This window comes from Lissotriton vulgaris, chromosome 4_1, assembly GCF_964263255.1.
Source record: "Lissotriton vulgaris chromosome 4_1, aLisVul1.2, whole genome shotgun sequence".
Lineage (NCBI taxonomy): Eukaryota > Metazoa > Chordata > Amphibia > Caudata > Salamandridae > Lissotriton > Lissotriton vulgaris.
The window spans coordinates 1,582,915,509-1,582,941,033 of record NC_141691.1 but is presented as its reverse complement, the minus strand read 5'-3'; the positions used below and the strand labels follow the sequence as shown (position 1 = coordinate 1,582,941,033).

The 25,525-nt window shown below is 45.2% G+C and overlaps 1 protein-coding gene across 4 annotated transcripts in view; it reads right to left on the bottom strand.

Annotated features, from left to right (window-relative positions):
* The window catches only part of TRIM55 (tripartite motif containing 55), a 490,854-nt gene that overhangs the window by 262,370 nt on the left and 202,959 nt on the right, over positions 1 to 25,525 (bottom strand). For all 4 annotated transcript variants that reach the window (XM_086965810.1, XM_086965813.1, XM_086965812.1 and 1 more), the window contains exons 5-6: positions 9,494 to 9,727; positions 2,636 to 2,658 (exon numbers count right to left, since the gene is read on the bottom strand). In XM_086965810.1, the coding sequence (XP_086821936.1) occupies positions 2,636 to 2,658; positions 9,494 to 9,727 (257 nt within the window). The remainder of the gene's footprint in view (positions 1 to 2,635; positions 2,659 to 9,493; positions 9,728 to 25,525) is intronic.

Here is a 25,525-nt window from a genome sequence, read left to right as displayed (position 1 = left end):
AACAGGAAATGCTTTTGTAAATGTGTTTTAAAACAATGGAGCTTCATGATGAAATAGTAATTGTGTGTTTTCTTTTAGAACTGGTCCTGAAGAAGGTTTTTTAATTGTTACTTCCAACCGAAACGCCGCGTCAACCCCTGTTCTTGCGAACATTTTAACCAACATTGTATTTTTTGTGTATGTTTTTGATTCTATATGCTTTTTAAATCAATTGTGTAAAAAAAAATTTACATTATTTTTTAAGATGACTGTAAGAATATAACTCTTTTGAATAAACACACCAATGTATTATTGAACACATTTTGACTGTTTTGCTTAGTCTGATCAAAAGTGGAATTATATGTGATATATGTGTATTAGTTGCTTCATAGTGTTGTCCCATATCTAGTTTCATGTCTCTCTACCATTGGAGGTTTTGATTTATTGTGAGATTGGTATTGTTTAAAATAAGATTTGGGGCACTACCAGACTAACAACTACCACCTTTGTGGTTAGCTAGTGGGACCCTCTTTGTTCCTTATCAGTATTCCCCTGTCCCAGACCAAGAAGATAAGGGGACCTCCTTTACTTTATATAATTCCATGGTGATCTATTGGAGAAAATACTCTGGCTAGCTTAATAATGCCATTGAAGTGGCTGTCCTCCTTTTTGTCCAACAGGACTCAGGCGTCTTCACCCCCCGTACACTTCCAACAGCCGGCCACTAAAGTGGGGAGTCCCTCAGGGCTCCTCCTTAAGCCCCCTTCTTTTTAATGTTTATTTCTCCCGCTTGTGGAGATGATTGCTCAGTCCAGAATTAAAGCCACCTCATACGCGGATGATATCCAACTCCTGTTCTCCTATGACAAATTCTCCCAATCCACCTTTGATCCTTTAAAAGATTGTTTGCATAAAATTGCATCCTGGATGGACAATAACTGCCTCCGACTTAATGCCAGGAAAACCGAGGTCCTTTTTTTCCATCAGCCCTCCCCCTTGGACCCCAACCTTTGGTGGCCACTCGATCTGAGCCCTCCCCCTTCACCTAAGGAATCCGTAAAGAACCTGGGAGTCAGATGGGACTCCAACCTTTCCTTTCACAACCAAGTACAGACAGTATCTGCGGCCTGCTTCTCCAAAATAAGGATGGTAAAAAAATGTATCAACTTCCTCCCTAATAACACCAGGAGAGCCATAGTTCAAGTGCTGAATACTTCTCACTAGGACTACGCCAATGGTCTGTATTTTGGCCTGGCCGCAGGGCTCTGCCATCGACTACAGACAGTTCAAAACGCAGCGATTCGATTAGTATGTGGCATTTCCCTCAGAGAGCGCATTTCTCCTCACCGGCGCTCGCTTCACTGGCTGCCAATACAGAAGAGAGCTGAATTCAAAGCCCTTACACTGGCTCACAGGGCAATTAAGGGAAAAGGCTCTGCTTACCTGTCCTCCTGTCTGCGCCCCTATAAGAATGTCAGATCTCTTCGCTCCAGCTCCAAAAATCTTCTTACCACCCCTAGATTTAATAAAACTCGTTCTGGAGGGAAAACCTTCCAGGTCTGCGCCGCCTCCCACTGGAACAAACTCCCTCTTTCCATCCGGATGATCCCGGATGAGCTCCCCTTTCGTAAGGCACTAAAAACTTTCCTCTTTTGCTGATTCTCTCAGGAGTAAGACTTATTTACACTCTCAGGAGCGCCGGGACACCCCGTTGGGGTAGCCGTGCGCTATATAAAACACACTAAATAATTTTATATGCAAGGTGTCTCCTTGCCACTCCTGAGTGGATCCCGCTGCTAATGAACTATGATTGTTCCAATGATGGTCTCTCCTCACTTGGTCCACTGGGACCTGTCAGAGAATATACTATGGATGGTCCTGTAATGCATAATCCTCTGTGTTGCTGCTAAGCCAACCTAGAAGGGAGCCCTCAGATATTTACACTGTAAAATTGCATAATAGCTATTCCTTTTTTCTTCTGAATATACTCATCAGATGATAACTTATGGTTGGCCTTATAATCCCCAATCAGAGGGTTTCTCCCTGCCACAATTGGGTTGCCTCCTCAGTCATAGGCCTTGGTTCCTCATTGTTACCTCTTCACAGAAGAACCATTGGAGCACGCATTTAGACTGTTTGTATAATGCCTATTCCTAAGGGTTAATCCCTGATGCATTTGGGTGGGCTTCACTAGTGCTTCTGTGCAGACTACAGAGAATGTAATATACATTATGCCTGACTGTAGTCCCCAAGGGCAGCCTCATTCACCTCTGAGCCCTTCCAAACTGCATGACGCAAACAATTCAAAACTGGTAGGTACACATGCAAGCACAACAGAGTTTGAGTAGCTGCTGCCGCACATGACACAAAACACTGCATGCAGCACTCAAATACTTTCTCTGCATCCAAACACTAGCAAATTCTGCTTCAGTCAGCAATCTTTCGCTCCCTTGCTTCCAAATCACTCAAAGTTATAGTAACAAAACACAGAAAGAACATATCTCTGGTCCCCACGCACAACACCAAAGTATTATACTTCTAGGCTGCATGATAAATACACTCTTCAAGCCGTTGCACTCCCATATGGTATTTACAACCAACTCTCAATGCCCTTTGTCAGGGTCATCAAGCACTATAGAAATGCAACAATACTTACTTTTGCAATAAAGCTTTTGCATTCTGCAAAAATAAGAAAGGAAAAATTGTTAGAAGTCAACTCAAAATAGGTGGAACATTTGAATTCACACTCTAATTATGTTTTACTCTTCCCCCACCGGTCTGATGAACAGAGGCAGATGACCAATAATTTAGGGACAGTTGGATAACATAAAAAATAATTGGAAACAGTGAAATCCCTTGACCTGTGCCTGAAACAGTGTTGTGTGTGAATCCTCAGCACAGGCACAGCTCGCCAGGATAAGAACAAATCCAAACAAGGTCAGGCATACCACTACTTGCCTGAGACGTGGAATAATTGCTGGGTTCAATGCAACCCTCAGTCCTTTGTTGTATGTGATTCATTAACACAGACAAAGATCATCAGTATACAAAACAAATCCAGCAACATGTATGTTCTGCAAGGTCAGGTATCCCACTACAGGACTGAGACGCGGCCTAATGGCTGGGTTCAGAAGAATTGTGAGCGTTGAGCTCGAGTTATGGTGTCACCAATGGGGCCATATTATATGTCAAAGAATCTGCTTGGACCATGCAAGACAGAGGTATAATAATCCCAACTCTTTCTATGTGGTCCATGTAGGTTGGTATTAATAGGGGGGTTTCATGCCCCTTCTGTAATATCTAGGTGTGCAATTGATATTTTTCATTATTTCAGTCAAACATGGGCCTTCCATCATTTGCATAGAGGTGTTCAAAAGACAAATAATGGGTGTACTCGCCCATTATAGAACATGACCCAGCCAACACCCCTGTCTGGAGAGAAGTCCACTTCATGTCACCCAGAAGGATTTGTCCATTTTGTGACAATTCATGATTAACGGGCTGTTGAAAGATGTTCTGATGGTCCTTCTGCAACTCAGTCCAAGGAAGTTATTCTTTTACTCCCCACCTGCAGGCGATAAAACTGTGTTCAGGGAAACCTTTCTCTCCCCTTTTCTATGTGACCCTAAGGGAAGGCGTGATACGGCCCTTGGCTCAAGTCTCTTTTCTACACTAATCTCTCAGGCAGACCTCAAAGAGTCTTCAGTGTACACATGGGAGCACCAGTGAACACTCTCAGTCGGTGCTTCCTGTAAGGTAGTCTTTCTTCTATGTTATTTATTTAGTAACATTCTGATGCACGCTACATGTTCCAACCGGCTGGCACGCTCTATTGTACGATCAGCTGGTTCCTCGCAGAGGAGTGTATCTTCAAACGTATTTATGTTTGAAGATGCATCCCTCGTGAGGCATCTTCCAGTTAGCGCCACAGCTGTTGTAAATGTCATTAAGCTGTTGGACTTACTGGAAGGCGGTAGCACTCCCGTGTTGATGCTGATTTAAACGTATAATAAATCTACCTTTTTTTTGGATTACAACCTGCTTCTGATTCCCATCATTTCTGGATCAGTTTACCTTCTTTACATTTGGCAACGAGGCGACAGGATTAACTTTTAAAAAGAAGGATTTCAGCATTTTCACCAAAATCTTTGGAACACTACGTTGCTTAAAGAATCTTTTTCCAAGGATTAACTTGTTCTACTGCACACCTTAAAGTGATAATTCTTGTCACCTACTTACCCCTTTTAACGGAAGAAAACCGAAGAGTTTTCACCTGACAGTGCATTTTCAAGTGTTTCCTTCATTTTTCACGGAGCTTCAGACTCAGGAAATCACACGAGATTCGAACGTGATTTGAACGAGATGACATCCCGCAACGAAATTTACCATTCCTGAAGCCGATTTAAAGGAGAAATGCAACGCGATCGTTTTCTTTTGTTAAAAATTGTTATTTCTTTTGAAAGTCATTGCGCAACTGCTCATGTAAGTTCATAGCTCTTTACAAGAACTTACACTACGGAATTTACTACGGAATGGTATGTAAAAATGCTTATTTATGATTTAACAAGACTGCATAAACGAAGGAAGCATTCGTTTTATCTTTTAAACAGTGAACTCTTTAACTCTTAAGAGAGTAGATTTACATTAAGAGACATTTAAAGGAGGAAGGTTCAAAAGAGTTTTATTTGAATTCTTCCTACATTTACATTTATTTTACAAAGATGGCTAATAATCAACAAATGGTTACTTTGAATGATTTCTTACCTGTCAATGGAAAACCAGTAGAGCCTTGGAAAATATGGTTTCGTAGCTTCGAGAATTATTTAGTAGCAGTTGATGCAGAGGAATATCCTCCAAAAAGGAAACTAGCTCTTCTTTACAGCCACTTAGGAAGGGCTGGAAGACAAATATTTGATAACTTGCCTACTTCAATTCCTCCTCCAGGTAGAGGTGAGGGCTGGAATATGTATACAGACGCAATTCAAAGACTGAACAGGAAATTCTTGGAACAACCAAACGTCATTCTGGAGCGTTTTAATTTTCGGAAAAGAAAGCAGAATATTGAAGAAAGTGTAGAAGATTTTATTTCAGTCTTGAGAAACATGTCATCTGAGTGCAACTTTGGTGGTGATCTAGACATTTACATCAGGGATCAATTTGTTTATGGCTGTTGTCATAAAAAAATTCAAGAAAGAATTTTGAGTTGCAGAGATCCAACATTAGCCGAAGTGATTGACATGGCTAAAAGCATCGAAAGGAGCATTGTTTCTTCAAAAAGTATTGTGGTTGAAAATGTGTCACCTGTAACTTAGTGCATAATGATGTGTCTGTAAACGCTGTAGCCTTTAAAAATAGATCTATTAGACCTGAACAGAGAAAAACTAGCACTTTCTATTTCAGGTGCGGGTCAAAAACACATCTCAGTAACAGTCCCACATGTTTTGCATTAGGCAAGAGGTGTACCAACTGTCAAAAGATTGGCCATTTTAGTAGGGTGTGTAAGTCTAAGCGCACTGTTCACGTCAGGAATGTAATTACTAGTGAAGCTGATTTTCAAAATGATGTTATGTCAAGCCCTGAGGTACTTCCTTTAGAATCTGATTTGCAACATTTGACTATTAACACTATAGAAATACCTTCACCTTCTAATGAGGTAAGAGAAATTCTGGCAATTGATTCATGTGTAAGCTCACTTGATAATGAACGTGCGACAGATCCAACTTGTGAAGTGCTTGTTGGTAAACATGCACTTGACATGATGGCTGATTCAGGTGCTCCTGTCACAATTATTTCGGATCTTACTCTTGACAAATTGTGGGCATCTTCAACTAGACTTTCAAAATTTGACATTATTCCAAAGGCATACGGAGATAAGAGTATTGATATGCTTGGCTATTTCATGTCAGAAATAATTTGTTTAGGGAGAAAAACGTTTACTAAAGTCTACGTTGCCATTAAAGGAAATAATATTGTGGGTTGGCAAGATTTGGCCAAGATGAAATTGAAGCTGGTCCCTGGTTCTAAGAATCCAGTTCAATTGAATGATATTGAGATATCACTAATAGATGAAGACAATAGTTCCATTGTTAGTGGCATAATTGAACAGTTTCCAGAGGTTTTTAACTCAAAAATAGCGAAAATTAAAACATTTGAACATCTAATTAAATTTAAACCTGGCGCTATTCCAGTTTCACATAAATTGAGACTTACTCCCCTTAGCGTTAGGGAAGATTTAAAGAAGTTGTTAGAAAATATGGTTGCAGATAAGATAATTGAGCCTACAGACTCATCACAATGGGTCAGTCCGATCGTGATTGCACGAAAAAAGGATTCAAGTATTCGCCTGTGTGCGGACCTTTGCTCATTAAATAAGAATATACTGGTTGACTGTCATCCCATTCCCAAAATCCAGGATCTCCTTGTTGGTATTGATGGCTCCAAATTATTTACTCTGTTGGATTTGCAAAGCGCTTACCATCAGATTTCTTTATCGTCCCAGTCAACCGATTTAACAACATTTATAACGCCCTTTGGTGCTTTCAAGTACTTGAGATTACCCTTTGGGCTGGCATCAGCCTCTAGCGTTTTTCAAAGGTTTATGGACTCCCTTCTTGACAAGATCAATAATGTTCAGGCTTATCAAGATGACGTTTTGATCTTTTCAAAGAATGTTGAGGAGCATGTTAAATCTTTGAAAGAAGTGCTCTCACGTTTTAGGAGTGCAGGTATCACTTTAGGTAAGGACAAATGCAAGTTCTTTAAAACAGAAGTGGATTACCTTGGTCACTGCATTTCCTCTAGTGGTATAAAGCCTACATTTCCTCTTACAAAGGCTATATCTGATGTTCCAGTTCCAATTAATAAAGATACATTAAGGTCTTTTCTAGGCATGACGGAGTACTACTCCAGGTTCATTTTAGGGTACTCGTAACTTTTACAACCTTTAAGGGATCTTCCTAAGAAAAATGTCAAGTTTGAGTGGTCTGAAATTGTAGATAAATCTTTCAATACTATTAAGAAGGCAATTCTTAATTCTCCAGCTTTGTCATCTTTCACCCCCGGAGTTAGGTACATAATTTCAGTTGATGCAAGCCAGCTTGGTCTAGGCGCTATCGTGTGTCAACATATGGGTTCAATTGAGAGTACAATAGGTTTTGCATCTAGGTCCCTTTCCATTGCAGAGAGGAATTATTCAACTATTGAGAGAGAAACATTGGCTTGTTCATGGGCTGTTGAAAAATTTAAAAGCTTTATTTGGGGAACACACTTCATCTTACTGAGTGATCACAAACCTTTGCTTAATTTATTGAATGGTATTGGAACTGGTAAAGCTTTTGCACGTCTTGTGCGATTACTTTCAAGGTTACATGAATTTAATTTTACCATCCAGCATATTGCTGGTGGTCTCAATGTTAGAGCGGATTGTCTGTCTAGGCTCCCTCTTCAAGAGAACTACGTAGAGTCAAAATTTAGTGATGTTGAATGTGTAGTAGCCTCAATTGATGTTTCAAGAAAAGATTTTCCATTCTTAACACAAGATATTTGGTTGAATGCGTATAAAGATGATGAGGTGTTACAAGCTGTGAAAAACATGGTTATCAATGGGTGGCCTAGGGAACGTTCTTTACCTGCTTCACTTAAGTCGTATGCTCAAGTTTCTCAAGAACTTTCAATTGTAAAGGATGTTTTGATGCATGTAGACCAATGCATTCCACCTTCTTCTACTCGCATGAAGTTGGTGGAATGCGCACATGAAGGTCATTTAGGTATTGGTAGTACATCTAGGAAACTTAAAGAGTATTTCTGGTGGCCTGCTATAGACAAAGATGTTACCTTATTCATTGATAAATGTGATTTTTGTTTATTGTCAGATAAACACTGGAGGATTAACAAACTTCCTCTTCACCCTGTAACTATTCCACAAGAAGCATAGTCAAAAATTGCTCTGGACTTTGCTGGGCCGTTTGATTTACTGCCAAGTAATGAACGCTTCATGGTGGCTTTGATTGATTATCACTCTAAGTGGGTGGATTTGGATTTTTGTAACTCACCCACTTCTTCTGCTGTTATAAAAGTTTTGGACAGAGTGTTTTTTACGGAAGGGTTTCCAAGAGAAATAGTCACTGATAATGGTTCACATTTTTGTTCCCTTTCCATCCTTTTCCCTTTGCATTTGAGGGTGGCACTCTATTCTCCTGCTTCTAATGGCCTTATTGAAAGGATGAATAGGTTTCTAAAGGAGGGTGTTCAGACAACTTTGTCAAACAATCTTGCAGTTGAAGATTTTTTAAGAAAGAAAGTGTGGTCATATTTGATCACTCCACATTCGACAACAGGTATTTCCCCCTTTAGACTTTTGAAAAAGCGGAATCCTAATGGTGTAATTTGCCCCAATTGGTTAAAGGATTTGAGGAAAGACACTTCTTCTTGTATTTCATGTCAGGATAAAAAGACTTGGAAGGAGAATGTTTTAAAAAATCAGAATTTGCAAAAGAAATATTTTGATGCTTCTTCTCGTTTTGTAATAAAAGATTTTCAGGTTGGGGATTGGGTTTTGTTCAAGAACCCAAATAAGCTTAAAAAGGGTATGTCTAAGTTTTCGTCTCCCATTCAGGTTGTAAAAGTTTCTAAAGGTGCAGTCTTCCTTGAAGGGAGAGGGTGGTGGAATAAGAGAGCTATTGTGAAAATTTCAAATGATCAAGCGAAAAGAATTCTCTTACACAAATCTGATTCCGCCATTCATGAATGTTCGTATTTCCCTTTAGGAGCCCCTTCTGACAATGTTTCGTGCAATGTTTCTTTTCCTCTTTTTGCTTCCACATCGTCTGAATGTACGGTTTTACATTCTACTCCTGTTTCTGTTCAGAGTAGCTCTTCAACAAATGACATGTGTATACAGTCCAGGTCTCATCGCAATTGTTCTGTTCCTTCAAGGTTTAGAGACTTTTATATGTCATAAGTTAACTTTATACTTTTTCAAATTTTTGTTAATGTTATAGGAAGGTAGATGATGTAAGGTAGTCTTTCTTCTATGTTATTTATTTATTTACATTCTGATGCACGCTACATGTTCCAACCGGCTGGCATGCTCTATTGTACGATCAGCTGGTTCCTCGCATAGGAGTGTATCTTCAAACGTATTTATGTTTGAAGATGCATCCCTTGTGAGGCATCTTCCAGTTAGCGCCACAGCTGTTGTAAATGTCATTAAGCTGTTGGACTTACTGGAAGGCGGTAGCACTCCCGTGTTGATGCTGATTTAAACTTATAATAAATCTACCTTTTTTTTGGATTACAACTTGCTTCTGATTCCCATCATTCCTGGATCAGTTTACCTTCTTTACACTTCCTTCTTCGGCAAAGCATACATAATACAATGAACAGGGGGCATTGCTCCAGCACCAGCCATACTTTGCCCGTGCCTGGAGTTCCACTGGTGGATTACTACATAATCTGGACTTCTGTCACCCATTGTCTTATCTCCCATATGTCACCTCATCTTGTCAAATGGTACCTGTAAGAACAGCGCCATCTCTGGCTCCTCCATGAACTGGATGCCTGACTCTACCAGTTTGGACACGGTCTCCAAATGGTCGCCGTGCTTCTTGATGAGGGAGCGGACGTGCTCTAGCTTCTGCTCCTGCTCTCTTGTAATCATCTGCGTCATCTCGCTTCTTCTCTCTTCCAGCACCGCGTACAAGAAATCAAACTTCTCACACAGGTTCTCTTTCTGTTTCCGGCAGCTTTCCTGCAAGTCAATTGATTCAGTTGTCAAAACACCGGTCGACAGCTTCAAAAGCATCGATATTTTTGTAACAGACAATAAATATGTATTTCATTATATCCCTTTAAAATATAATTCGCCCCAGACACAGTTTGATTTATCTAATTTATTTGCAGTTTTCATTGAACAATTGCGAAGCCAGTACAGTCAACAAACCCGGTCCCATGAGAGTGGCATTAACAAACAATTTGTGTAAGCAACAAGCAAGCGTGTTTGTGTAGACAAGCAAGCAGACGTCTGATAGACATCGGGTAGGATGTGGTATCTAAGAATCAGTGCTTAATTTGTGCCGCTGCTTTCAGGTGTTGAGCGCCAGCACTTCTTTCTCAGGGCCGGGTCTACTGAATTTTTCTCTCATGCACATAGTTGGTGCAATGGCCTGCACTTTGCACAGGCCATTAAATGCCTCTCTGAGCGAGGCTTGTGCAGATGCATGTTCATATTTGGTACATACTAGTGTGATTGCTTTGGCACGCGCCGATGCGTGGTCTTGAGGGTGGGGCAGGGCGGATGTGTTGTCATGCACAGTTTAAACTGCACGTACGATGAACTGGGAACTTAATTTATCTGGCGCCAGTCAGCAGTCTTCGCTTGCCAGTGCCAACAAAGCTGCATGGTTACGTGAGTAGTGCGTGCGCCGTGCGGTATATAACACACATGTTATCCAATAGGCAACAGAGTGAAAAAATAGTCCTTGGCTGTGGGACACAGTAGATAAATTCAGGCGCGGTGGCACCCGAAGGAAACTGTCCAATAACTGCATGCCTCAGGAGCCCAGGCAAGGCCTTGCAGAATTATAGCAAAATACGGGAAGCCGCTGAGGGTAGTCCGAAACCGAAAGAGAAAAAATGTACTCCTGCCATTCAGCGTATTAGTACCTCACTTGTTCTTGTCCCAGTACACTCTCGTCCCTATCAGTTCCGTCCTTTCCTTTCCGCAATGGCTGCCGTTCCAACCACAAGCATCTTAAAGAACACCTCCCATCCCTGCCACTGTGACTGTGCCCCATCGCTACCTCCGACAGGCCCCCTCTCTGCACAGAGCCTTTCTCACCTGTATCTCAGTGCCCCTCTGTCCACAGTCCCCTTCCCCTCCATACCATAATGCCCCTCCCTCCCTGCCACAGCACTCGCCCTTTCCTGTTACAGTGCCCCTCAGATCCCTGCTCTCTCATAGCACCCCTACCGACCATAGCTTGGTATTGAAGCCTGCACTGGGTCCTTAGTACCGATACTTTAAGAAATCGCACTTGAGACAGAAGGCCTTCTCAATCTGAACCAGTCGAACCAGGGGGCTTTTTCCTCACCAGTACGTATGTTTTAGAACAGTGCAGTTTGTTTTCATGTGCATTGTTCGACTTCCTGCCTACCTGCTCAATTCTGAGAGGTGCAGTGCATAAAAGTCAGCAGTGAGTGTCTACTTGTGCGCAAGGTCAGTCTGGTCTATAGGGCAACTTCACAGTTGCCAGAAAAGCTGGAGTGATAGGTTAGGTTGTGAGGGGATTTTTGACTGTTTGCGGCCCTGTTTTATGGTGTTGTGAGCCAGTTTTCACTGTTAATTTCCCTGATATCACAACATATAGTGACTGGAGCAAACACAAGTGCATGCAGTCCCCAAGAACATATATACAGTGTCTATACAAATTCAAACAGCCCCAACTTGCAAATGTGAGCCACTTATAAAACTATCCGATTTGTCAGTGGGAGTCCTGGCCCCAATTTCTGTGTCTGACCGGCTGTTTTACTTTGAATATCACAGCGGACCCTGCTACCCCATTGGGGATAATCCAATCCAATCCAAAAATTCTTTATTTCGGCCATTTGAGACCATAAAAGATTCATTAAAACATTTAAAACACATCAAACACACAATAAAAACATGGCAGGGTGCATTTCACAACTAGTTCATTTCCATGTAGGATCTGGGCATGAGGAGGCAATTAACTCTATTTCATTACAGTTCATAACACTTTTTACAGAAAATCAATCTTTTAGTATTTTCCCCCTTATCTGCCACATGGCTGTTAAAAACTTGGCAACTGCTAACACTATATGGGGCAGGGTACTTGTCTTCAGAATTCTGTATGAGTGTAAATAGTTTTTGATGCCCAAATTCCTGCACAATGGCACTAGCCAGTATTTTCTCAGTCTAGTGTAGGCAGGGCAAAAAAACAACACGTGTGTTTCGTCCTCTTCATTCTTAGTACACCCAGGGCAGATTTTATCGTCCTGCACTGTCCATTTGCAAGTGAAAGTTTTGAGGGCAGGGTGCCTAGCCTCCATTGAATGAACAGTTTCCTTGCCAAAATAGGAAATATAATGTCCATAAAACCTTCAAAGTAGTAAGAATGTTTGGTGTCCAGAAACTGTTCAGTTAGGGTGCCGACTTTGGATGCACACACAAGAGAGCCTAGACTTTTCTCCTTGAATATTTCAGCGAGCCTTTTGCGTGGCACCCTTTGGCAGCCTCTTTCAGGAACCTCCCACAACTCAGGAAGTCCCAGGCGATAGAATTCTCTTTTGATGTAAGCCAACCACGGGATTCTGTCACGCTGGTTAAGGTTCATGACATGCTTAAGGTCTTCCCTATAGTGGGCAAGTTCACCAGTGGACCAGAGCCTGTGCCAAAACCTCAGCGGTTTTAGTGCCAATTCCTCCACTATTGAAGGGAGCCCCAGATCTAATCTTAGAGGCAGCAAGGGTGTAGCTTGGGGGAGAAGCAAAAGGAGTCTGAGGAAGTTATTTTCTACCCTGACAAGTTCTGTCCCGGCTTTATGACCCCACAACTCACCACCATAAGATGCGGCTGCTTTGGCTTGGGTTTTGTACATCTCCAAGGCTGGACTAATGGGTTTGAAGGTTGATGTATTTGCGACCTTCAGAATTGCCCCCGACATTTGGGCCAACTTTAAACGGGATCTAGCCATCTGAGGACCCCATGATAAGTTCTCGTGTAAAGTCACCCCCAAATACTGGAACCTTCTCACCCTTTCCAGCCTTGCAGAACCCAATGTTGGATTGGGCCTAGTTGTAAATGAGGGGTTGAATATCATGAATTTGTTTTTTTCTGTATTAATCTCCAGACCATGTGTCCTACAGAAATCTCCAAACCCGTCTAATATCTGTTGAATCCCCATCGGGGATTTGGAAAGCAGGAGGGTATCATCGGCAAACATAATAGCCGGAACCCTCCTGCCTGCCAACAAGGGTGCGTCGTTGTCCCTTACATTGTCAAGGTGGAGTATGACACTGTTAACAAGGAGGCAAAACAGGGTTGGCGCAAGAACGCAACCCTGTCTTACCCCTCTGAGAACTGGAAACCTAGAGGACAACGCTCTATCCCTCCCACACCTAACCTGGGCAAAATTGCCTTCGTGGACTCTAATTATAGCCTGTAGCAGTTGTGGAGGAACGCCCAACTCCTTAAGAACCTCCCATAATTTCTTACGGGGATCCAAGTCAAATGCGGACCTCAGGTCCACGAACACCATGTACAGACTCCCCGCCTCAATCCTCACTGTTTTCCAGTAGAGAAGGACGAGGCGGAAAATCTGGTCCATGGTGGACGTGTTTTTTCCTGAAGCCCGCCTGGAGAGGACTAAGAATCGCATTGTCCTCCATCCAGTCGAGGAGATGGTCGAGGAGAAGGCGGGAAAAGAGTTTTTGGGGTACATCTATGAGGCTGATCGGCCTGTAGTAGGCTGGGAGCAGAGGAGAGCCCTTTTTGAAAATTGGTACTATCTCTGCCCCCAGCCAAGTACAGGGGATCTCCATTCCTCCCAAGATAGAATTAAAAAGGATTAGAAAGTTTATCTGTGGAATCTGATGTAATATCAAGGGCCACCTCATTAGCAAATTCAGGAGTATCTTGGTACAATTTGCTAAAATGGGATTCCCATACCGAGGCAGCGATATTAGGCTCGACTGCTGTTTTTGGTTCGCCTGTACCAATGTTGACCAGAGACCAGAATTTTCTAGAATCCCTGGTTTCCAGTGCCAGGGATAGGTCCTGCCATCTATTCCAGTCCCATTCTGCCTTTACCTGTGCCATGGCTTCCCGATATTTACGTCTGAGCTCAACTACCTTGTCCTTATTAGTGCCGGACTTTATCATAGAAATCAGCTCGGTCTTGATCTTTTCACAAGTAGAATTATACCAAGCTGAGGTTCGAGTCCTCTTCTTCCTGGTCACCACCACCGGGTAAAAAACCTCTCCTAAAGTTCCCACTAAATCTGTGTGGATTTGGGAACTCTGATGTACAAGTTTAATGTATGTATGTGTTGTCCCGTGCTCATCAGCAGCAGTGTAAGAAAGTCAGACAATAAAAAGTTAATTCTTACATGATTCTGGAAATGTGCATTTGGATTCTAAAACTTGATCATGTTGTTTCTCATTAAAATCAATAACTCTAGGTTGGTTAATTAGTCCGTCTATTTCATCTAACTTTGGGAGTGCCAATTCATAAATTTTAGTAATCCATGCTTCTGATCTTAGTTGAGGGAAGGGCGTGTGGATCTCGTATTTTGCACCATTATCTGCTTGGTTAGGACATTCTGCATCTTTCTGAAAGGCATTTAAATTTCTTTGCATCCGTCAGAATCCTCTGTGTTCTGCAACGCTTGATTAGATTTCAATTTAAAGCAACCAGAAATTTAAAACTATGTGGATTTTCATTTCTGAGAAAAGAAAATGTATCAATATGTGTCACATCCCGACAAGGACTTCAAGTCAAAGTCACACTTTAAATCCCTGGGTTGAGATCCCTGGGTTGAGGTTCCATTTCAATATGGATTAGTAATTGGAGACTGGGCTAAATTGTATGCCGGTATGGCTGCCTCTGTGCAGAATTCATCTAAACTTCACTTCATCAGAGAGGATGATTCTAAAATTACTGTATATAGGAAAGTTCTAGGGGGGCCCTCAGCAGCACACAGTCACACACTGCGCACTGCCCAGCACTGTGCGGTAGGTCTCTGGCCTGAGATCTCCTGACCGAGCCCAAGGACAAAAGGGGCGCCTCCATATACTTTGCAGGGGGCCCCCTCAAGTTGTTTTTACACCACTGAGTGCTGTGCTTGCTCGTGAGAAGGCAGGGGGACTAGGCAGATGGGTGAGTCTAACGCTCTTCATGTCGGCATTTTTTACATTTTTGTCTACCACAGGCCCCATGTGCACCTGCCAAGTTTATGGACTCAACTTGTTTGGAAACTCTGATGTACAAGTTTAATGTATGTATGTGTTGTCCTGTGCTTATCAGCAGCAGTGTAAGAAAGTCAGACAATAAAAAGTTATTCTTACATGAATCTGGAAATGTGCATTTGGATTCTAAAACTTGATCATGTTGTTTTGGGTGACCAGCAGCTGGCATTGAGTTTGGGGGCGCTGTTTTGGGAAATAACTTGGATTGAATGCGCCTGCCACAGAGTTCCTTGTGTGCTCCAGCAAGATTAAGGCTACAATAAAAATGTGAAGATAAAGCTGCATGCTGGTGATTAAAAGTTATGTCCCTGCTGGAGAGATATCAGTGTTTTGTCTAGTAGTAGTTTTGACTGTAGCACAGAGAGTTACTGTGCCTTCTGCAAAGAACATGTACCATGCAGATGACATCATTGTATTGATGTGGATAGCTCAGTGGGTTTCAGTTTTTGTCATAGAGATCCTTTTGTTACTCACTCTTCATAAATTACAAATCTAATATAGCACAGACTCAGTTGAATTAGTTCAAAAGTGCTTGTGGAATCCTCTCTGAATGGAGTTGAATGTTTGACTTCATTTGAAATAGGTGGAAGGAGGATTTTGCGACTTACAGCCTGATCATGTAATAGAACTATTTGTTTGAAGCATGAGAGCCTGATTCTCCATCAAAGCTTAATCCCAAAGGTATAAGTGACACTTTATCATCTTTTACAAGGAATACTTATTATGATGCCACAAAACATATTTTGATGGCATAAAACCTTAACACAGTTAAAGAATCCCTATTCTGTGTCTTGGACAGCACAGCTAAAGCATTGGTGAGACATGCCATGAATGATACTGCCCTGTCACTCCTCAACTTTACATAATTATTAGCTGTATATTTAATAAAGCAGAGATTTATTATTTTCTTGCTGTCCATAAGTAGCTGCTTTTCGTGCTCCCTTTCACACCTCACTCCTTCCCTTCTCTCCATTCTTATTTAACTTTCAGCCCCACCTCCATGTTTCCTCTTAACTGCCGCCTCCCCTCATTAAATGCTTTTCATTGTTCACCTTTCCACCTTTCCCTTCCACTCTACTTTCACACGCTCCACACTGTCCGCTCTTCTTCCCTTGCCTTTCTCCCATTTCCACTTTTCATTCTAATCATGTTACACTCCAATCTTGCACTCCCAATATCTGCTTGCCACTGGAGGAAGTGGGCAAAGCCAGGGAAGTGGGTGTTGCCTTGTGAGCACCTGCACTTCAATGTTACAAATTAAGCACTGGAACTACCACAAATGCTTTTGGTTAAGTTATTGTACTCTGGTCCTGAACAATACTATTCTGCACGCCCCCGAAAGTCAGGCACCAGAGTAGATTCCAAGCCTGTATTTTGTTGGTGTGCTTGAGGCTGGTGCTTGTGAGAAAAGGCAAGATGCGGAGCGTTAATAAGTTGCTGAAGTGTGGGTCTGGAATACCGCCGCCTCACATTCCTAGCATCTTAAGTGGACAATGTCAGCCATAAACAGAAGTAGAATGCTCTTTTTAAAGGCCATTACAAGAGAAATCAATACACCTATGCATGCGATGTGTCATTAGTGGCCTGTCATGTCTGGGCTGCTTGTTACGATGCTCCATTTTAATTGAGGTTGCAATTTTCCTATTCACCAACCTTTATTTTTGGTGCCATCAATCAAGACGTACATATTTAGAACCTATTCGATGGCGTCACCGTACACGAGGAGTCAATCGTCGGTATGTGCAACATTAATGAGATGGAATAATAACGCATTTATTATTTGCATAAAATAACATTCTGAAGCTTTCAAATGATTTGCATAAATTTACATTCTTAAGCTTGGGAAGGCTCTTATACTTGTAGCTGAAAAGATGTGTATGTCTCTGCACTGGAAACAACTTCTGCTTGAAATCCTTTGGTTCATATCAAATTTCCAGGAACTAGTACGTTTTACAGATGATTAACAACTTTCTTTGACTATAGTAGGGTGCATTTAATAGGAGGGTCGCACATATTCAAGACCGAAACAGAAACCTGAGATCGAACAGCAAGGTCCACAAAGGTAGATGTTCCGTCCTATGTGTTGAAGGGCGAGGTCAGGGCCTCGCACATGGTCTCTAGAAGCAGCACAGATACACGGGCACACACAGTTGTCAGGTATGCCGGAAAGACCCCGAGCGGTCTTCAGCCTGTTTATTATATACCTCGAGGCGAGCCCGCCCGAGGGTGTGGGGATGCGTGTATCAGTGGATACATTGTGTGTTAGAGGCCGGGAGACCCTCTACATCCCTCCTTCAATTCAGTTCGTTTCTAGAAACACTTCCACTATGGTGAGGTCCAAGCAAAATCTCTTAGTCTCTGGCTTGGACCTGGATTGGGCCTCAGATGGTATCGGCGGCTTCTGCATGCGGGGGAGCCGGAGACCCCAGCCGGGATCGCCTCAGCACTCCGCACTGGAGACAGGGGGCCTAACAGAGTACCTTGAGATGTGTCCGGTTGGCTGGCCCCTTCGTCAGGCCCTTCCTGGCTCGGTCTCGGGGCGGGTGCCTCGGCCCACGGTCCGTCTCCGTCCTGGCTGTCTGGCTCTGTACCCGATGCTTCCACGATGTTGGCGGGAATGCCTGCCGGCCCTCCTACTTTTTTGAAACAGGATATGTTGCGGGTAACTGTCTGACGGCCTCTTCGCGCCGTCACCATGGTTCCCTGAACTTTTTCAACTGTCCACCTCTCTGGTTCAAAAGGAGTCCTGAATTTCCACCCTGGATGGCGATCTTGGACCACCACGGTGTCTCCTTCTCGTATTCCGGGTTGTTTTGCGTGCCGAGCAGCGCTCGCCTTCTGGTTAGTTAGGAGCCTCCGCGACTGGATGTCTTTGCTGTTCCTTATCTCTGGTGTCCAGGTGGGTGCTGTTGGTATATTGCCCCGTGGTGCCTTCTTGAACAGGACATGTGCTGGGGCACATTTTGTGGTGCTGTGTGGGGTCTGTCTGTATGCACTTAGAAATAGATCCAGGGCAGCCTCCGGGTCGTTCCCACCGTCAACCGCGATCCGGAGGGCTCTGTTAAGGGTCCGCATTAGTCTTTCTACTTCCCCATTGGCTTGGGGCCATAACGGTGTTATTTTCCTGTGCCGTATCCGGAGGTTGTCCAGATAAGCCTGAAAGTCTCTTCCTTGAAATGGCGGCCCATTGTCGGACTTTATTTCTTCGGGGAGCCCCATCGTAGCGAAGATGTGATCAAGTGCCTTTCTGACTTGGGGGAACGCTACTCACGGGATGACTTCTACCACAGGGAATTTTGAAAACGAGTCTATCACCACAAGTGTGTGTCTGCCATCCGGGAAGCTCCCGAAGTCGACGCTCAGGTGAGTCCACGGGGTTTGAGGTGCTTCTTCCGTGATGACCGGGGCTGGCGCCGGTTCTAGTCCTGTTATGGTACAAGCGTGACAGGAGCGTACCATATCATCTACCATGCTATCCATGGTGGGGAACCATACCTTGTTTCTCAGCCTGGCCTTTGTCTTGGCCATCCCTTGGTGGCCCACGTGTGCAATGGTTAGCATGTGCCGTTGGAGGGTCTCGGGCACAACAATGAGATGTCCTCGAAGCACGACCCCTTCATTTCCCATGCTTAATTCGTTTCGGATCTGCCAGATCTGTTGTCGTGCGTGGCTCACTTCCGGTCTCAAACCATGGACTCCGTCGAGGAATCGAGTCCAGCTATTGTCTTCGAGGGCCCGTTTGACTCGAGTCAGCGTCTTGTCAGTGGCGGTGGCCTCTCCTATCTCCTGCAAAGTCAGCGTGTCCGGGCATGCTGCTTGAGATACCATGTGGACGAATTCTTCTGCTCCTTGCCCATCCGCGAGTGGGAGCGCCTTCCTTATCACATCTGGGTTTTTGAGACAGATAGTCTGCCGGGTTGTGTGCTCCCGGACGGAACACCATGTTGAAATTGTAGCCCTGCAGTTGAACGGCCCACCGCTCAATTCATGGGGGTGCAAGCCTGGATGAGCCGGTGAAGAGTGGCAGTAGTGGTTTGTGGTCGGTCACTATGGTGAACTCCTGTCCGCAAAGGTATAAATGAAAGTGTTGGCACGCCCACTTAATGGCCAGGGCTTCTCGCTCGATCTGGGCATATCGAGTCTCCGTGTTGATTAGGGCTTTGCTTGCATAGGCAATGGGTTTCCATTCGTCTCGGCCGTACTCTTGTAGTAGCACAGCTCCCAGGCCCACCGGTCTAGCGACCACGATTAGTTCTGTCTTCTGGCGTGGTTGAAAGTATGCCATTACCGCCTTGTCTAGAAGGCTCGCTTTGATGTCCTGGAATGCTTGATTTGCTGAGCATGTCCATTCCCACTCCTGATCGTGGCGCGTGAGCGCCCTCAATGGTTCTGCCAGGGCCGCTAAATTGGGGATGAACCGGCCACAGTAGGTGACCATTCCGAGGAAACTCCGCACTTCGGATGGATTCCGTGGAGTGCTCGCGGTCCGGATTGCCTCTTCCTTCTTCGGGTCTACTTTTAGACCCTCCCACGTGAATGTATATCCGAAGAAGTCGGCAGCTTCTTGGTAGAAAGAGCACTTCGCTCTGTGCAGGGTCAGTCCATGCTCCTCAAGTCTCTGCAGTGTGGCTCTCAGGTGGGCATGGTGTTCCTCCAGCGTGTTGGAGTATATGAGAATGTCATCGCTCAGGTTGATTACCCCGCTCAACCCCGACAGGACTTCTCTTATCGCGTTCTGGAACACTTCGGTGGCAGATGACACGCCGAAACTCAGCCTCTTGTATCGTCGGAGTCCGACGTGAGTCGAAAAAGTTGTTATGTATCGACTTTCGGGTTCAAGCTCCAGCTGGTGGTACCCTGCGTTGAGATCCAGCTTGGAGAACCACTTTGCTCCATTCAGGTCGGCGACGATGTCATCCATCGTCGGGGTGATATGACGCTCTCTCTTCACAGCGGCATTGGGGAGCCTCATGTCAACACACAGCCTGATGGCGCCAGGCTGCTTGGGTTTGGGCGCTACGACCAGTGGGAACACCCAGGGAGTCGGTCCGGACACCTTCTCAATGACGCCTAGATATTCTAGTCTTTTGAGCTCAGCCTCTACTTGCGGTGGGAGATTAAAGGGTACCCTCCGGTGTCTTAGGGCGACTGGGCGTACAGAGGTGTCGATGTGTAGTCGAACCTTCTTTCCTTTGAGCTTCCCTAGGCCACTGAATAGCGCTGGAAATGCTTGTAACATGCTGTCTGCATGTGATTGGTGGACTTGGTTTGCGAAGAATACTAGTCCCAGGTCTTCGGCCGTGTGACAGCTGAGGAGTGTGCCCTTCTTCCCCTCGGTGATATGGAATCGAGCTTCTGTCGAATATTCACCATTGACGATGGTGGTGCTGATGACTCCTCGCAGTGGTAGTGGGTAAGTGCCACCGTAGGTGTAGATGCGCGCGCTCGAGGGAGCAAGCGCGGGCCTGGGTGACATTTATTCGTATTGTTCGGAGTCCATCACATTCACCGACGCCCCGGTGTCTATGAGCGCTCGCAATTCCGTACCTTCTACCGAGATCGTGCACATGGGTGGTGGTCTTCTCTTCGTGGATATTCTGCTGACGTATGATATTACGTATACTTCATCATCATCGTCATCTTCGTAGCACGGCCTTCTTTCTTGAGCTTGACTATCGGGTGGCGGATATTCAGGCTCCAACGACAGCTGCCTCACTCTTTGTGTTAAGGACTTGGGTCCATATCCTCCACGCGACCTAGGGACATTAGGCCTGTATCTCCCTCCTTGGCACACTGCTGCAAAGTGGTTTAGTCTGCCACACTTAGAGCATGTTTTTCCTTTGGCGCTGCATGTCGCTGTCGTCGGATGGTCTCCACAGCAGTATGCGCACTGGGCGTCTCGGGATTGCCATTGGCGCGGGCGATTGCCTTGTGGTCTTCTCTGCAACGCGTCCACCCTTTCTTCTTTGTTTGGCGCCATCTTGGGAGTGGCCGGCGGGGCCATGGGTGAGCGTAGTGCCATTTCCATCTCATCGGCCCTTGAATCCGACAGTTCATGGGATCGAGCGAGGACGAGTATTTCGTCTAGAGTAATCCCTGGCTGTCTGAGGATGAGTTTTCTGAGCAACTTTGACCGGCACCCCACGATAATTTGGTCTCTGATCTCTTTCCTCGGGTTAGCGAACGGGCAGCTACTGGCTAACCGGCGTAGTCTGGCATAATACATGTCTACAGATTCAGCTTCCGTTTGCCAAGCCCTCTTGAACTTAAATTTCTCATAGTCATTGTTCAGTTGGGGGTTAAAGTGAGCGTTGAGTGCGTCGACCGCTGCATCATAGTCATCTTCACCTCCTGTTTCTGGGAGGGTCTCAAAGAGGTCATATATTTCGGGGCCTCCATAGAGGATCAGGAGGGATCTCTTGACCGTGCCATCTGTCTCACGGGTGCCTTTGAAATACAGATTAAGACGGCCAAGCCACGCTTTCCACCGCGGTGCCGCGGTTGCCGGGTCAGCCAACTCGCTGAAAGGGGGCAACCCCTGTGTGGGCATGGCCGATCAGCTGTGGGCCGGTGGCGCGGTTCTGGGGCTGACCTGCGGGACCTGGTGGTGCTGGGCCTGTTGCGGACGCTGCCGCCGCGCCTCCTTGCGCGGGGTCCGACATTGCGTATTCGATTGTGCGCACGTGTTACTCCTCCTCCAGAAATGGGGATGTTAGGTGGTGTAGCCCACTGAGGGCAGTGTGTGGATATGCAGGGGCCAAGCAGGGTTCGTGTTACAGGCAGTAGGGCAGAAAAGGAGGTCACTTGGGTTTGCCAATGCTTATTGCTTTTTGACCGTGACTGAAAATGAAGATCTCTTGGATTAGCCAATGCTTGATGCTTTTGGACCGTGACTCCGGGGAAGGCCACAGCGCGTCGATGTGGACATTAGAGCAGTCAAACAGAGAGAGAGAGCCGTGGATCCGCGTCTCACGCTGAGCGGGGTAGGCTGGATGGCCAAAACAGGCTCGAAGCCAACGTGCACCGTCGCTCCTCTTCACCCCTCCCCCTCCGGGGCAGCGCACCCGATGCGGCGCGCTAGGGCTACGCGCCTGGGGCCGAGAGGTGAGAGGCAGGCCCAGAGTGCGCGCAGGGCGGGGGGGGCCTCGACTAGGCCGCAGGCGCGCCTCGCGGGCGGGGCCACAGCTGGAGCACTCACCCGATCTTCGCGTCTGGCGAGCCCCACCGGCTGAACACGCTCCTGCGGAGGAGGCGCGTTCGCGGGCCTCGAGCCAACACGCAGGCTGGGGAACACAGGAGGCAGGCCGGGAACAGACGAACGGCCACAGCGGGTGGGCTCCACAGCCAAATCTGGGCAGTGCGGGCGGCACGCTTTGAAGCGGCGCCAGCAGAGGATAGCCGATGCCCACAGCAGGTGGCGGGGCATGAGCGAGGACGGTACCGGCCTCGTCGCCAATGTTGCAGGGCGAGGTCAGGGCCTCGCACGTGGTCTCTAGCAGCAGCACAGATACACGGACACACACAGTTGTCAGGTATGCCGGAAAGACCCCGAGCGGTCTTCCGCCTGTTTATTATATACCTTGAGGCGAGCCCGCCCCGAGGGTGTGGGGATGCGTGTATCAGTGGATACATTGTGTGTTAGAGGCCGGGTGGCTCTCTACACTATGTAAGTACAGCTCTGGAGCTCTTCAGTCCAAGACCTAAGGATGCCGAAGCCAACCAAATCCATCATAATTTAAAGCAAATCTGAACACAAGTCTCTTCAGAGAGCCGACCCTCACCAACTCAAATGCATTCCCCTGGGGCCATTCTCCCTTCCATAAATGCCCAGTAACCTTCAAAGTACGTTCTCAGAGAAGCCTGGAAACAAAGATCTACAATTTGGGAATTTCTCCACTGCTGACCATAAAAAATAAAGGAAATAACAATAATAATCAAGGTTGGTCTCTGCTTCCTCTCTTGATGACACTGGACGTTGCAACCTGCACCCCTGCACCCTCATTTGTACTCTTGCTTATTGGGGCCTGAATGATGATTTCATAACCGTTGGATGCAGTGCCGGCTCCACAAGGGAGTGCTGGGGGGGCGGTAGGGCGGGGCGGCCGAGGGCCTGTGAGGGTGCTAGTAAACTCCGGCATACAGCCGAACGGAGCTAATAAATAAATAAAACAAATTACATTGCGCAAGCTGCAACACCAAGGGCCTTATTTATGAAGGTCTTGTGCCGCCAGGGCGTCACTTTTAAAATGGGAAAAAGTGGCGCACCAGTGGCGCTAGGCCTTCATAAATGAGGCCCCAAATGGCGATGCAGCACGCGCAATGTACTTCGTTTTATTTAATATTCATTTACTTAACCCCATTCAGCCGCATGCCGGAGTTTACAACCCCTCACCTTGCCCCTCCCCCGCCACCCCCCCTCCGCCCCCCCCACTGCCCGCAGCACTCCCTCGAGGAGCCGCAACTGGTTGTATGGGGTTTTAGCCTTAGCAGCCTGTGGGTGAGCACTTCATGACAGAGGGCTGTCATTTGGCATGTGGCATTTGAGGTATTAATCCTACTTGACAGCTGCTCAAGAGAAATTAGAAGAAGGTTAAGTCAGAATGGAATAATGGCTGGCTGTGTGTCAGAATATCTTTCTTAATAACATTATGTTAGGCAGGCAGTTGTCAGTAGCTTATCCGCGATTTTGTTTTCTTCCATGACCGTAATCTGATTAACAAGAAAAAACGAAGGGCTCACTTTCCCAAAAATTTTTACATTTCCAACCGAAGATGCATTTCTACATGCAGGTGCAGAGTTACTACATTTTGGGAATCATAAGCATTCCAAGAAGTATGCCTAAAAAACAGTGTCAAGCACAGGTTTCTAGGTGTACTTCTGGGAATTACATGTGACAACCTTCCCTGGAGAAAGCCCTTTCCCTTAACCTATACCAAATCAGGGATGACCCATTCCCATTCCTATGCCAGCCCTTGGATGGAATAAATCTCCAACCATTTCCAGGATGGGAAGAGGTCAGAAAGGAGTTTGGTAATGTGAATAAACATATACTTTTGAGGGCATTCCAAGACTTCCAAGGCAAACTATGACTTGGAATGACCATTTTCCACCCTTCAAGTGGGATTCATGAGTAAGGATTTCTCTGTACTCACAGGGGATAAATCTGCCCTCATAAATTCGTTCACAACTGCCAAGAATTTGTTTTGGAACTCGACTGAATTTACCTTTTTGATTCAGCCCCAATTTGCTTGCTGCTGCTAAGGAATTGGCAAGAACTGTAACATATCGCAGACACTGCCATCTCTATAGCCAGCTCTTAAATTGATCAACTGTATGTCTTAATCTGCATAGCCTTTATGCGTTCAGGTTTGTGGTACCTGAACGAATGTTAGCATCTTAAGTAGAGTGCTCACAAGACAGACGCTTTACTCTTAATCATAACTGGATTTGGGACTGTGAGTGCTCTTTCCACCTTATTCTTTTCAAGTCTGTGTAACTGGACATTGTGTTAAGATATCATTCTGAGTCTTTGTTTGCTCTAGGGCCTCTGACATACAGGTTACGCCACTGACCACCTGTTGCAAAACATGCCCCCCCCCCCCCATGAGATGCAAACACATCAACAGCAAGAGGCAGAAAAGGTCAAGCAATGTGACCAAGTGGAACATATTTAAACAGATGTGCAGTACGAAAGTCTTGTGAAACTTTGTCATATGACATAGAGGTTAGTAAACAACACATCACGACTAGCTGGGACCAGTGCAAACTCTAACAATGCAGGCGGGCAAAGGAAGTGAGAAAACATAACCATGTATTCCTAATGCCTTAAAAATGAATGCCTCCTTGCACATGTATATCACAAAGTACTTGTGCAAATAGACACCGCCAACACATTTCTGCTGGCGACCTTTAAAGATGAGGAGAACAGTGGTAACGAAGATACAAATGCATAAGTGTTCAAGCTATCTGAGGCGGAATTATTGTGAAGTGTTTTGCCACTCGGCAAAAAAGGAGGGCTGAGTAAACTTAACAATGTGTTCCTGCTGCCTTAAATATACCAGCTTCCTTGCACATGTATATCACAACCCACACTGATGTATTACAGAATGGAATTTGGATATTCTTTTTATACTCTCCTAAAGTGTTTGTCAGCCTGAACATGCATGCTAAGGTGATTTCCAACGACCGAAAATACATTTTACTTGAGGTAGTCCAGTTGCACATTTCCTGCTCCTCGTAGTAAACTGTATCCTTATTTCAATGTTAGCAAACAGAAGTGTGATTTTAGGACAGTAGTGAATTCAACAGCTTGTTTACGTAGCTTTGGGGCACATGCATCAACCTATTTAGGAAGTGCAAACGGTGCGAATCGGTAAATTCGGCCATTTGCACTTCCTAAATACGTTTTTGTGATGCATGAAACAATTTTTCAAAATTCGCTTTTTTTGCATTTCCTAAAAATGCAAATGCATTTAAGGAATCGCATTTGTGCGATTCCTTAAATGCAATGCATCATTTTTTTAAAACATGCGAATTTTGAAATAGGAAGTGCAAATTAACACG